At 50.1% G+C, this 14841-nt stretch overlaps 1 protein-coding gene across 3 annotated transcripts in view; it reads left to right on the top strand.

Annotated features, from left to right (window-relative positions):
• Positions 1–14841, top strand: part of ABCC10 (ATP binding cassette subfamily C member 10) — a 628132-nt gene that overhangs the window by 159287 nt on the left and 454004 nt on the right. For all 3 annotated transcript variants that reach the window (XM_053712768.1, XM_053712767.1, XM_053712766.1), the window contains one exon: positions 10616–10695. In XM_053712768.1, coding sequence (XP_053568743.1) covers positions 10616–10695 — 80 coding nt within the window. The remainder of the gene's footprint in view (positions 1–10615; positions 10696–14841) is intronic.

Genomic DNA, 14841 nt, shown 5'->3' with positions numbered 1-14841 from the left:
TTGGTTGGTCTTCCGGGCGACGCTGAAGTTCCGGTCTTCTTGTGAAGGCACAATCCAGTGCCGCCCGGCTTGTGAGTAATAATTTATATTACTTTGCCAACAAATTTGTTTGTAGCAATATTATTCTATTTGGCGCCTTCTTTCCTTCGCTACAGATTTCACTGTGTTTGTGCCTGACTCGCCTGCATTTGGCTAGGTCTTATGTATGTTATCACTGTGTTTGTGCCTGACTCGCCTGCATTTAGCTAGGCCTTGTGTATGTTATCACTGTTTGTGCCTGACTCGCCTGTATTTAGCTAGGCCTGTGTATGTTATCACTGTGTTTGTGCCTGACTCACCTGTATTTAGGTAGGCCTGTGTATGTTATCACTGTGTTTGTGCCTGACTCGCCTGCATTTAGCTTGGCCTGTGTATGTTATCACTGTGTTTGTGCCTGACTCGCCTGTATTTAGCTAGGCCTGTGTATGTTATCACTGTGTTTGTGCCTGACTCGCCTGCATTTAGCTAGGCCTTGTGTATGTTATCACTGTGTTTGTGCCTGACTCGCCTGCATTTAGCTAGGCCTGTGTATGTTATCACTGTGTTTGTGCCTGACTCGCCTGCATTTAGCTAGGCCTGTGTATGTTATCACTGTGTTTGTGCCTGACTCGCCTGTATTTAGCTAGGCCTTGTGTATGTTATCACTGTGTTTGTGCCTGACTCGCCTGCATTTAGCTAGGCCTTGTGTATGTTATCACTGTGTTTGTGCCTGACTCGCCTGCATTTAGCTAGGCCTGTGTATGTTATCACTGTGTTTGTGCCTGACTCGCCTGCATTTAGCTAGGCCTGTGTATGTTATCACTGTGTTTGTGCCTGACTCGCCTGCATTTAGCTAGGCCTTGTGTATGTTATCACTGTGTTTGTGCCTGACTCGCCTGTATTTATCTTGGCCTGTGTATGTTATCACTGTGTTTGTGCCTGACTCACCTGCATTTAGCTAGGCCTGTGTATGTTATCATTGTGTTTGTGCCTGACTCGCCTGCATTTAGCTAGGCCTGTCTATGTTATCACTGTGTTTGTGCCTGACTCGCCTGCATTTAGCTAGGCCTTGTGTATGTTATCAATGTGATTGTGCCTGACTCGCCTGCATTTAGCTAGGCCAGTGTATGTTATCACTGTGTTTGTGCCTGACTCGCCTGCATTTAGCTAGGCCTTGTGTATGTTATCACTGTGTTTGTGCCTGACTCGCCTGCATTTAGCTAGGTCTTGTGTATGTTATCACTGTGTTTGTGCCTGACTCGCCTGCGTTTAGCTAGGCCTTGTGTATGTTATCACTGTGTTTGTGCCTGACTCGCCTGCATTTAGCTAGGCCTTGTGTATGTTATCACTGTGTTTGTGCCTGACTCGCCTGCATTTAGCTAGGCCTTGTGTATGTTATCACTGTGTTTGTGCCTGACTCGCCTGCGTTTAGCTAGGCCTTGTGTATGTTATCACTGTGTTTGTGCCTGACTCGCCTGCATTTAGCTAGGCCATGTGTATGTTATCACTGTGTTTGTGCCTGACTCGCCTGCATTTGGCTAGGCCTGTGTATGTTATCACTGTGTTTATGCCTGATTCGCCTGCATTTAGCTAGGCCTGTGTATGTTATCACTGTGTTTGTGCCTGACTCGCCTGCATTTAGCTAGGCCTTGTGTATGTTATCACTGTGTTTGTGCCTGACTCGCCTGCATTTAGCTAGGCCTGTGTATGTTATCACTGTGTTTGTGCCTGACTCGCCTGCATTTAGCTAGGCCTGTGTATGTTATCACTGTGTTTGTGCCTGACTCGCCTGCATTTAGCTAGGCCTTGTGTATGTTATCACTGTGTTTGTGCCTGACTCGCCTGTATTTATCTTGGCCTGTGTATGTTATCACTGTGTTTGTGCCTGACTCACCTGCATTTAGCTAGGCCTGTGTATGTTATCATTGTGTTTGTGCCTGACTCGCCTGCATTTAGCTAGGCCTGTCTATGTTATCACTGTGTTTGTGCCTGACTCGCCTGCATTTAGCTAGGCCTTGTGTATGTTATCAATGTGATTGTGCCTGACTCGCCTGCATTTAGCTAGGCCAGTGTATGTTATCACTGTGTTTGTGCCTGACTCGCCTGCATTTAGCTAGGCCTTGTGTATGTTATCACTGTGTTTGTGCCTGACTCGCCTGCATTTAGCTAGGTCTTGTGTATGTTATCACTGTGTTTGTGCCTGACTCGCCTGCGTTTAGCTAGGCCTTGTGTATGTTATCACTGTGTTTGTGCCTGACTCGCCTGCATTTGGCTAGGCCTGTGTATGTTATCACTGTGTTTGTGCCTGACTCGCCTGCATTTAGCTAGGCCTTGTGTATGTTATCACTGTGTTTGTGCCTGACTCGCCTGCGTTTAGCTAGGCCTTGTGTATGTTATCACTGTGTTTGTGCCTGACTCGCCTGCATTTAGCTAGGCCATGTGTATGTTATCACTGTGTTTGTGCCTGACTCGCCTGCATTTGGCTAGGCCTGTGTATGTTATCACTGTGTTTATGCCTGATTCGCCTGCATTTAGCTAGGCCTGTGTATGTTATCACTGTGTTTGTGCCTGACTCGCCTGCATTTAACTAGGCCTGTGTATGTTATCACTGTGTTTGTGCCTGACTCGCCTGCATTTAGCTAGGCCTGTGTATGTTATCACTGTGTTTGTGCCTGACTCACCTGTATTTAGGTAGGCCTGTGTATGTTATCACTGTGTTTGTGCCTGACTCGCCTGCATTTAGCTAGGCCTGTGTATGTTATCACTGTGTTTGTGCCTGACTCACCTGCATTTAGCTAGGCCTGTGTATGTTATCACTGTGTTTGTGCCTCACTCGCCTGCATTTAGCTAGGCCTGTCTATGTTATCACTGTGTTTGTGCCTGACTCGCCTGCATTTAGCTAGGCCTTGTGTATGTTATCAATGTGATTGTGCCTGACTCGCCTGCATTTAGCTAGGCCAGTGTATGTTATCACTGTGTTTGTGCCTGACTCGCCTGCATTTAGCTAGGCCTGTGTATGTTATCACTGTGTTTGTGCCTGACTCGCCTGCATTTAGCTAGGCCTGTGTATGTTATCTCTGTGTTTGTGCCTGACTCGCCTGCGTTTGTTGCTAGGCCTTGTGTATGTTATCACTGTGTTTGTGCCTGACTCGCCTGCATTTAGCTAGGCCTTGTGTATGTTATCACTGTGTTTGTGCCTGACTCGCCTGCATTTGGCTAGGACTGTGTATGTTATCACTGTGTTTATGCCTGACTCGCCTGCATTTAGCTAGGCCTGTGTATGTTATCAGTGTGTTTGTGCCTGACTCGCCTGTATTTATCTTGGCCTGTGTATGTTATCACTGTGTTTGTGCCTGACTCGCCTGCATTTAGCTAGGCCTTGTGTATGTTATCAATGTGATTGTGCCTGACTCGCCTGCATTTAGCTAGGCCTGTGTATGTTATCACTGTGTTTGTGCCTGACTCGCCTGCATTTGGCTAGGCCTGTGTATGTTATCACTGTGTTTGTGCCTGACTCGCCTGCATTTAGCTAGGCCTGTGTATGTTATCAGTGTGTTTGTGCCTGACTCGCCTGTATTTATCTTGGCCTGTGTATGTTATCACTGTGTTTGTGCCTGACTCGCCTGCATTTAGCTAGGCCTTGTGTATGTTATCAATGTGATTGTGCCTGACTCGCCTGCATTTAGCTAGGCCTGTGTATGTTATCACTGTGTTTGTGCCTGACTCGCCTGCATTTAGCTAGGCCTTGTGTATGTTATCACTGTGTTTGTGCCTGACTCGCCTGCATTTAGCTAGGCCTGTGTATGTTATCACTGTGTTTGTGCCTGACTCGCCTGCAGCTGGCTAGGCCTGTGTATGTTATCACTGTGTTCGTGCCTGACTCGCCTGCATTTAGCTAGCCTGTGTATGTTATCACTGTGTTTGTGCCTGACTCGCCTGCAGCTGGCTAGGCCTGTGTATGTTATCACTGTGTTTGTGCCTGACTCGCCTGCATTTAGCTAGGCCTGTGTATGTTATCACTGTGTTTGTGCCTGACTTGTCTGCATTTGGCTAGGCCTGTGTATGTTATCACTGTGTTTGTGCCTGACTCACCTTCATTTGGCTAGGCCTTGTGTATGTTATCACTGTGTTTGTGCCTGACTCGCCTGCATTTAGCTAGGCCTGTGTATGTTATCACTGTGTTTGTGCCTGACTCGCCTGCAGCTGGCTAGGCCTGTGTATGTTATCACTGTGTTTGTGCCTGACTCGCCTGCAGCATGCTAGGCCTGTGTATGTTATCACTGTGTTTGTGCCTGACTCACCTGTATTTAGGTAGGCCTGTGTATGTTATCACTGTGTTTGTGCCTGACTCACCTGCATTTAGCTAGGCCTGTGTATGTTATCACTGTGTTTATGCCTGACTCGCCTGCATTTAGCTAGGCCTGTGTATGTTATCACTGTGTTTGTGCCTGACTCGCCTGCATTTAGCTAGGCCTGTGTATGTTATCAGTGTGTTTGTGCCTGACTCGCCTGTATTTATCTTGGCCTGTGTATGTTATCACTGTGTTTGTGCCTGACTCGCCTGCATTTAGCTAGGCCTTGTGTATGTTATCAATGTGATTGTGCCTGACTCGCCTGCATTTAGCTAGGCCTGTGTATGTTATCACTGTGTTTGTGCCTGACTCGCCTGCATTTAGCTAGGCCTGTGTATGTTATCACTGTGTTTGTGCCTGACTTGCCTGCAGCTGGCTAGGCCTGTGTATGTTATCACTGTGTTTGTGCCTGGCTCGCCTGCATTTAGCTAGCCTGTGTCTGTTATCACTGTGTTTGTGCCTGACTCGCCTGCAGCTGGCTAGGCCTGTGTATGTTATCACTGTGTTTGTGCCTGACTCGCCTGCATTTAGCTAGGCCTGTGTATGTTATCACTGTGTTTGTGCCTGACTCGTCTGCATTTGGCTAGGCCTGTGTATGTTATCACTGTGTTTGTGCCTGACTCACCTTCATTTGGCTAGGCCTTGTGTATGTTATCACTGTGTTTGTGCCTGACTCGCCTGCATTTAGCTAGGCCTGTGTATGTTATCACTGTGTTTGTGCCTGACTCGCCTGCAGCTGGCTAGGCCTGTGTATGTTATCACTGTGTTTGTGCCTGACTCGCCTGCAGCTGGCTAGGCCTGTGTATGTTATCACTGTGTTTGTGCCTGACTCGCCTGCATTTAACTAGGCCTGTGTATGTTATCACTGTGTTTGTGCCTGACTCGCCTGCATTTAGCTAGGCCTTGTGTATGTTATCACTGTGTTTGTGCCTGACTCGCCTGCATTTAACTAGGCCTGTGTATGTTATCACTGTGTTTGTGCCTGACTCGCCTGCATTTAGCTAGGCCTTGTGTATGTTATCACTGTGTTTGTGCCTGACTCGCCTGCATTTAGCTAGGCCTTGTGTATGTTATCACTGTGTTTGTGCCTGACTCGCCTGCATTTAGCTAGGCCTGTGTATGTTATCACTGTGTTTGTGCCTGACTCGCCTGCATTTAGCTAGACCTGTGTATGTTATCACTGTGTTTGTGCCTGACTCGCCTGCATTTAGCTAGGCCTGTGTATGTTATCACTGTGTTTGTGCCTGACTCGCCTGCATTTAGCTAGGCCTGTGTATGTTATCACTGTGTTTGTGCCTGACTCGCCTGCATTTAGCTAGGCCTTGTGTATGTTATCACTGTGTTTGTGCCTGACTCGCCTGCATTTAGCTAGGCCTGTGTATGTTATCACTGTGTTTGTGCCTGACTCGCCTGCATTTGGCTAGGCCTTGTGTATGTTATCACTGTGTCTGTGCCTGACTCGCCTGCATTTGGCTAGGCCTGTGTATGTTATCACTGTGTTTGTGCCTGACTCGCCTGCAGCTGGCTAGGCCTGTGTATGTTATCACTGTGTCTGTGCCTGACTCGCCTGCATTTGGCTAGGCCTGTGTATGTTATCACTGTGTCTGTGCCTGACTCGCCTGTATTTAGCTAGGCCTGTGTATGTTATCACTGTGTTTGTGCCTAACTCGCCTGCATTTAGCTAGGCCTTGTGTGTGTTATCACTGTGTTTGTGCCTGACTCGCCTGCATTTAGCTAGGCCTTATGTATGTTATCACTGTGTTTGTGCCTGACTCGCCTGCATTTAGCTAGGCCTGTGTATGTTATCACTGTGTCTGTGCCTGACTCGCCTGCATTTAGCTAGGCCTTGTGTGTGTTATCACTGTGTTTGTGCCTGACTCGCCTGCATTTAGCTAGGCCAGTGTATGTTATCACTGTGTTTGTGCCTGACTCGCCTGCATTTAGCTAGGCTTTGTGTATGTTATCACTGTGTTTGTGCCTGACTCGCCTGCATTTAGCTAGGCCTGTGTATGTTATCACTGTGTCTGTGCCTGACTCGCCTGCATTTAGCTAGGCCTTGTGTGTGTTATCACTGTGTTTGTGCCTGACTCGCCTGCATTTAGCTAGGCCAGTGTATGTTATCACTGTGTCTGTGCCTGACTCGCCTGCATTTAGCTAGGCCTGTGTATGTTATCACTGTGTTTGTGCCTGACTCGCCTGCATTTAGCTAGGCCTGTGTATGTTATCACTGTGTTTGTGCCTGACTCGCCTGCATTTAGCTAGGCCTTGTGTATGTTATCACTGTTTCTGTGCCTGACTCGCCTGCATTTAGCTAGGCCTGTGTATGTTATCACTGTGTTTGTGCCTAACTCGCCTGCATTTAGCTAGGCCTTGTGTATGTTATCACTGTGTCTGTGACTGACTCGCCTGCATTTAGCTAGGCCTTGTGTATGTTATCACTGTGTCTGTGCCTGACTCGCCTGTATTTAGCTAGGCTTTGTGTATGTTATCACTGTGTTTGTGCCTGACTCGCCTGTATTTAGCTAGGCCTTGTGTGTGTTACAACTGTGTTTGTGCGTGACTCGCCTGCATTTAGCTAGGCCTTGTGTATGTTATCACTGTGCCTGTGACTGACTCGCCTGCATTTAGCTAGGCCTTGTGTATGTTATCACTGTGTCTGTGCCTGACTCGCCTGTATTTAGCTAGGCTTTGTGTATGTTATCACTGTGTTTGTGCCTGACTCGCCTGTATTTAGCTAGGCCTTGTGTGTGTTATCACTGTGTTTGTGCCTGACTCGCCTGTATTTAGCTAGGCCTTGTGTATGTTATCACTGTGTTTGTGCCTGACTCGCCTGCATTTAGCTAGGACTTATGTATGTTATCACTGTGTCTGTGCCTGACTCGCCTGCATTTAGCTAGGCCTGTGTATGTTATCACTGTGTCTGTGCCTGACTTGCCTGCATTTAGCTAGGCCTTGTGTGTGTTATCACTGTGTTTGTTCCTGACTCGCCTGCATTTAGCTAGGCCTTGTGTATGTTATCACTGTGTTTGTGCCTGACTCGCCTGCATTTAGCTAGGCCTTGTGTATGTTATCACTGTGTTTGTGCCTGACTCGCCTGCATTTAGCTAAGCCTGTGTATGTTATCACTGTGTTTGTGCCTGACTCGCCTGCATTTAGCTAGGCCTGTGTATGTTATCACTGTGTTTGTGCCTGACTCGCCTGCATTTAGCTAGGCCTTGTGTATGTTATCACTGTGTCTGTGCCTGACTCGCCTGCATTTAGCTAGGCCTTGTGTATGTTATCACTGTGTTTGTGCCTGACTCGCCTGCATTTAGCTAGGCCTTGTGTATGTTATCACTGTGTTTGTGCCTGACTCGCCTGCATTTAGCTAGGCCTGTGTATGTTATCACTGTGTCTGTGCCTGACTCGCCTGCATTTAGCTAGGCCTTGTGTATGTTATCACTGTGTTTGTGCCTGACTCGCCTGCATTTAGGTAGGCCTGTGTATGTTATCACTGTGTTTGTGCCTGACTCGCCTGCATTTAGCTAGGCCTTGTGTATGTTATCACTGTGTCTGTGACTGACTCGCCTGCATTTAGCTAGGCCTTGTGTATGTTATCACTGTGTCTGTGCCTGACTCGCCTGTATTTAGCTAGGCTTTGTGTATGTTATCACTGTGTTTGTGCCTGACTCACCTGTATTTAGCTAGGCCTTGTGTGTGTTATCACTGTGTTTGTGCCTGACTCGCCTGCATTTAGCTAGGTCTTGTGTATGTTATCACTGTGTTTGTGCCTGACTCGCCTGTATTTAGCTAGGCCTTGTGTGTGTTACAACTGTGTTTGTGCCTGACTCGCCTGCATTTAGCTAGGCCTTGTGTATGTTATCACTGTGTCTGTGACTGACTCGCCTGCATTTAGCTAGGCCTTGTGTATGTTATCACTGTGTCTGTGCCTGACTCGCCTGTATTTAGCTAGGCTTTGTGTATGTTATCACTGTGTTTGTGCCTGACTCGCCTGTATTTAGCTAGGCCTTGTGTGTGTTATCACTGTGTTTGTGCCTGACTCGCCTGTATTTAGCTAGGCTTTGTGTATGTTATCACTGTGTTTGTGCCTGACTCGCCTGTATTTAGCTAGGCCTTGTGTGTGTTACAACTGTGTTTGTGCCTGACTCGCCTGCATTTAGCTAGGCCTTGTGTATGTTATCACTGTGTCTGTGACTGACTCGCCTGCATTTAGCTAGGCCTTGTGTATGTTATCACTGTGTCTGTGCCTGACTCGCCTGTATTTAGCTAGGCTTTGTGTATGTTATCACTGTGTCTGTGCCTGACTCGCCTGCATTTAGCTAGGCCTTATGTATGTTATCACTGTGTTTGTGCCTGACTCGCCTGCATTTAGCTAGGCCTTGTGTATGTTATCACTGTGTCTGTGCCTGACTCGCCTGCATTTAGCTAGGCCTTATGTATGTTATCACTGTGTTTGTGCCTGACTCGCCTGTATTTAGCTAGGCTTTGTGTATGTTATCACTGTGTCTGTGCCTGACTCGCCTGCATTTAGCTAGGCCTTATGTATGTTATCACTGTGTTTGTGCCTGACTCGCCTGCATTTAGCTAGGCCTTGTGTATGTTATCACTGTGTCTGTGCCTGACTCGCCTGCATTTAGCTAGGCCTGTGTATGTTATCACTGTGTCTGTGCCTGACTCGCCTGCATTTAGCTAGGCCTTGTGTGTGTTATCACTGTGTTTGTGCCTGACTCGCCTGCATTTAGCTAGGCCTTATGTATGTTATCACTGTGTTTGTGCCTGACTCGCCTGCATTTAGCTAGGCCTGTGTATGTTATCACTGTGTTTGTGCCTGACTCGCCTGCATTTAGCTAGGCCTTGTGTATGTTATCACTGTGTTTGTGCCTGACTCGCCTGCATTTAGCTAGGCCTGTGTATGTTATCACTGTGTTTGTGCCTGACTCGCCTGCATTTAGCTAGGCCTGTGTATGTTATCACTGTGTTTGTGCCTGACTCGCCTGCATTTAGCTAGGCCTTGTGTATGTTATCACTGTGTTTGTGCCTGACTCGCCTGCATTTAGCTAGGCCTGTGTATGTTATCACTGTGTTTGTGCCTGACTCGCCTGCATTTAGCTAGGCCTGTGTATGTTATCACTGTGTTTGTGCCTGACTCGCCTGAATTTAGCTAGGCCTGTGTATGTTATCACTGTGTTTGTGCCTGACTCGCCTGCATTTAGCTAGGCCTTGTGTATGTTATCACTGTGTCTGTGCCTGACTCGCCTGCATTTAGCTAGGCCTTGTGTATGTTATCACTGTGTTTGTGCCTGACTCGCCTGTATTTAGCTAGGCCTTGTGTATGTTATCACTGTGTTTGTGCCTGACTCGCCTGCATTTAGCTAGGCCTTGTGTATGTTATCACTGTGTTTGTGCCTGACTCGCCTGTATTTAGCTAGGCCTGTGTATGTTATCATTGTGTTTGTGCCTGACTCGCCTGCATTTAGCTAGGCCTGTGTATGTTATCACTGTGTTTGTGCCTGACTCGCCTGCATTTAGCTAGGCCTGTGTATGTTATCACTGTGTTTGTGCCTGACTCGCCTGCATTTAGCTAGGCCTGTGTATGTTATCATTGTGTTTGTGCCTGACTCGCCTGCATTTAGCTAGGCCTTGTGTATGTTATCATTGTGTTTGTGCCTGACTCGCCTGCATTTAGCTAGGCCTGTGTATGTTATTACTGTGTCTGTGCCTGACTCGCCTGCATTTAGCTAGGCCTTGTGTATGTTATCACTGTGTTTGTGCCTGACTCGCCTGCATTTAGCTAGGCCTGTGTATGTTATCACTGTGTTTGTGCCTGACTCGCCTGCAGCTGGCTAGGCCTGTGTATGTTATCACTGTGTTTGTGCCTGACTCGCCTGCATTTGGCTAGGCCTGTGTATGTTATCACTGTGTTTGTGCCTGACTCGCCTGCATTTAGCTAGGCCTTATGTATGTTATCACTGTGTTTGTGCCTGACTCGCCTGCATTTAGCTAGGCCTGTGTATGTTATCACTGTGTTTGTGCCTGACTCGCCTGCATTTAGCTAGGGAGATGCACCTGATGACTGCAGATGTGGTCACATGGTCACATGGCTAGTTATATCAGTCACTTGTGCCATAGAGTTATTGTTACTTGAGCAGTAGATGTGACAGCACTGTCCCCCAGGCACCCATACCCTATGCATTGTATCAGTTCTTATTCTCATGTTACCATTAAACATTCTCTGTCTTTCTCAGGGATCTTTAGTTGGAGTTGTTGGAAAAGTTGGTTCTGGAAAAAGTTCTCTCTTGGCAGCAATTACAGGAGAACTTCACAGGTAACGACCTCTAATCATAAGGGACTGAAAATACCGGCCACTGTGTTTATTTTGTCACTGTGTCCTGTCACACGGAGAGAGGCGATCTGTGTCTGTGTCCTGTCTCAGGGAGGGAGGAGACCTGTCACTATGTCTGTGTCCTGTCACACGGAGGGAGGGGACCTGTCACTATGTCTGTGTCTTGTCACACGGAGGGAGAGGACCTGTCACTATGTCTGTGTCCTGTCTCTGGGAGGGAAGGGATCTGTCACTGTGTCTGTGTCCTGTCACACGGAGGGAGACGACCTGTCACTATGTCTGTGTCCTGTCACTGGGAGGGAGGGGACCTGTCACTGTGTCTGTGTCCTGGCACAGGGAGGGAGGAGACCTGTCACTGTGTCTGTGTCCTGTCACACGGAGGGAGACGACCTGTCACTGTGTCTTTGTCCTGTCACTGGGAGGGAGGGGACCTGTCACTGTGTCTGTGTCCTGGCACAGGGAAGGAGGATACCTGTCACTGTGTCTGTGTCCTGTCACACGGAGGGAGACGACCTGTCAATGTGTCTGTGTCCTCTCTCCGGGAGGGAGGGGACCTGTCAATGTGTTTGTGTCCTTTCATACGGAGGGAGACTACCTGTTATTGTGTCTTTGTCCTGTCATACGGAGGGAGACGACCTATCATTGTGTCTGTGTCCTGTCATACGGAGGGAGGGGACCTGTCACTGCGTCTGTGTTCTGTCTCAGGGAGGGAGGGGACCTGTCACTGTGTCTGTGTCCTGTCATACGGAGGGAGGGGACCTGTCACTGCATCTGTTTTCTGTCTCAGGGAGGGAGGGGACCTGTCACTGTGTCTGTGTCCTGTCATACGGAGGGAGGGGACCTGTCACTGTGTCTGTGTCCTGTAACAGGTAGGGAGGAGACTTGTCACTGTGTCTGTGCCCTGTCACAAGGAGGAAGGGGACCTGTCACTGTGTCTGTGTCCTGTCTCAGGGAGGGAGGGGACCTGTCACTGTGTCTGTGTCCTGTCTCAGGGAGGGAGGGGACCTGTCACTGTGTCTGTGTCCTGTCTCAGGGAGGGAGGAGACCTGTCACTGTGTCTGTGTCCTGTCTCAGGGAGGGAGGGGACCTGTCACTGTGTCTGTGTCCTGTCATACGGAGGGAGGAGACCTGTCACTGTGTCTGTGTCCTGTCATACGGAGGGAGGGGACCTGTCACTGTGTCTGTGTCCTGTCACAGTGAGGGAGGAGACCTGTCACTGTGTCTGTGTTTTGTCACACAGAGGGAGGGGACCTGTCACTGTGTCTGTGTCCTGTCACACGGAAGGAGGCGACATATCTTGGTGTCTTTGTCCTGTTTTAAGGAGGGAGGGTACCTGTCACTGTGTCTGTGTCCTGTCACACGGAGGGAGGGGATCTGTCACTGTGTCTGTGTCCTGTCACAGGGAGGGAGGAGACCTGTCACTGTGTCTGTGTCCTGTCTCAGGGAGGGAGGAGACCTGTCACTGTGTCTGTGTCCTGTCACATGGAGGGAGGAGACCTGTCACTGTGTCTGTGTCCTGTCACAGGGAGGAAGACGACCCGTCACTGTGTCTGTGTCCTGTCACAGGGAGGGATGGGATCTATCACTGTGTCTGTGTCCTGTCACACGGAGGGAGGGGATCTGTCACTGTGTCTGTGTCCTGTCTCAGGGAGGAAGGAGACCTGTCACTGTGTATGTGTCCTGTCTCAGGGAGGGAGGAGACCTGTCACTGTGTCTGTGTCCTGTCACACGAGGAAGGAGACCTGTCACTGTGTCTGTGTCCTGTCTCAGGGAGGAAGGAGACCTGTCACTGTGTCTGTGTCCTGTCACATGGAGGGAGGAGACCTGTCACTGTGTCTGTGTCCTGTCACAGGGAGGGAGGAGACCTGTCACTGTGTCTGTGTCCTGTCACAGGGAGGAAGACGACCCGTCACTGTGTCTGTGTCCTGTCACAGGGAGGGATGGGATCTATCACTGTGTCTGTGTCCTGTCACACGGAGGGAGGGGATCTGTCACTGTGTCTGTGTCCTGTTACATGTAGGGAGGAGACCTGTCACTGTGTCTGTGTCCTGTCACACGAGGAAGGAGATCTGTCACTGTGTCTGTGTCCTGTCACGAGGAAGGAGGGTACCTGTCACTGTGTCTGTGGCCTATCACAGGGAGGGAGGAGACCTGTCACTGTGTCTGTGTTCTGTCCCTGGGAGGGAGGAGACCTGTCACTGTGTCTGTGTCCTGTCCCAGGGAGGGAAGGTACCTGTCACGGTGTCTGTGGCCTGTCCCTGGGAGGGAGGAGACCTGTCACTATGTCTGTGGCCTGTCACAAGGGGGGGAGGAGACCTGTCACTGTGTCTGTGTCCTGTCTCAGGGAGGGAGGAGACCTGTCACTGTGTCTGTGTCCTGTCACAGGGAGGGAGGGTACCTGTCACTGTGTCTGTGTCCTGTCTCAGGGAGGGAGGGTACCTGTCACTGTGTCTGTGTCCTGTCTCAGGGAGGGAGGGTACCTGTCACTGTGTCTGTGTCCTGTCACAGGGAGGGAGGAGACCTGTCACTGTGTCTGTGTCCTGTCACAAGGGGGGGAGGGGACCTCTCACTGTGTCTGTGTCCTGTCTCAGGGAGGGTACCTGTCACTGTGTCTGTGTCCTGTCTCAGGGAGGGAGGAGACCTGTCACTGTGTCTGTGTCCTGTCACAGGGAGGGAGGAGACCTGTCACTGTGTCTGTGTCCTGTCACAGGGAGGGAGGAGACCTGTCACTGTGTCTGTGTCCTGTCACAGGGAGGGAGGAGACCTGTCACTATGTCTGTGTCCTGTCCCTGGGAGGGAGGAGACCTGTCACTATGTCTGTGTCCTGTCCCTGGGAGGGAGGGTACCTGTCACTGTGTCTGTGTCCTGTCACAGGGAGGGAGGAGACCTGTCACTATGTCTGTGTCCTGTCACATGGAGGGAGGAGACCTGTCACGGTGTCTGTGTCCTGTCACAGGGAGGGAGGAGACCTGTCACTGTGTCTGTGTCCTGTCACAGGGAGGGAGGAGACCTGTCACTGTGTCTGTGTCCTGTTACAGGGAGGGAGGGTACCTGTCACTGTGTCTGTGTCCTGTCACAGGGAGGGAGGAGACCTGTCACTGTGTCTGTGTCCTGTCACGAGGAGGGAGGAGACCTTTCACTGTGTCTGTGTCCTGTCACAGGGAGGGAGGGTACCTGTCACTGTGTCTGTGTCCTGTCACAGGGAGGGAGGAGACCTGTCACTGTGTCTGTGTCCTGTCTCAGGGAGGGGACCTTTCACTGTGTCTGTGTCCTGTCTCAGGGAGGGTACCTGTCACTGTGTCTGTGTCCTGTCACAGGGAGGGAGGGTACCTGTCACTGTGTCTGTGTCCTGTCACAGGGAGGGAGGAGACCTGTCACTGTGTCTGTGTCCTGTCACAGGGAGGGAGGAGACCTGTCACTGTGTCTGTGTCCTGTCACAGGGAGGGAGGGTACCTGTCACTGTGTCTGTGTCCTGTCACAGTGAGGGAGGGTACCTGTCACTGTGTCTGTGTCCTGTCACAGGGAGGGAGGAGACCTGTCACTGTGTCTGTGTCCTGTCACAGGGAGGGAGGGGATCTGTCACTGTGTCTGTGTCCTGTCTCAGGGAGGGGACCTTTCACTGTGTCTGTGTCCTGTCTCAGGGAGGGTACCTGTCACTGTGTCTGTGTCCTGTCACAGGGAGGGAGGGTACCTGTCACTGTGTCTGTGTCCTGTCACAGGGAGGGAGGAGACCTGTCACTGTGTCTGTGTCCTGTCACAGGGAGGGAGGAGACCTGTCACTGTGTCTGTGTCCTGTCACAGGGAGGGAGGGTACCTGTCACTGTGTCTGTGTCCTGTCACAGTGAGGGAGGGTACCTGTCACTGTGTCTGTGTCCTGTCACAGGGAGGGAGGAGACCTGTCACTGTGTCTGTGTCCTGTCACAGGGAGGGAGGGGATCTGTCACTGTGTCTGTGTCCTGTCACAGGGAGGGAGGGGATCTGTCACTGTGTCTGTGTCCTGTCACAGGGAGGGAGGAGACCTGTCACTGTGTCTGTGTCCTGTCACACGAGGAAGGAGATCTGTCACTGTGTATGTGTCCTATCTCAGGAAGGGAAGGGACCTGTCACTGTGTCTGTGTCCTGTCTCAG

The sequence above is a fragment of the Bombina bombina genome, chromosome 4 (assembly GCF_027579735.1).
Source record: "Bombina bombina isolate aBomBom1 chromosome 4, aBomBom1.pri, whole genome shotgun sequence".
NCBI classification, from domain to species: Eukaryota; Metazoa; Chordata; class Amphibia; order Anura; family Bombinatoridae; genus Bombina; species Bombina bombina.
Note: the sequence above shows the minus strand (reverse complement) of the source record. Positions and strands in the feature narration are given on the sequence as shown.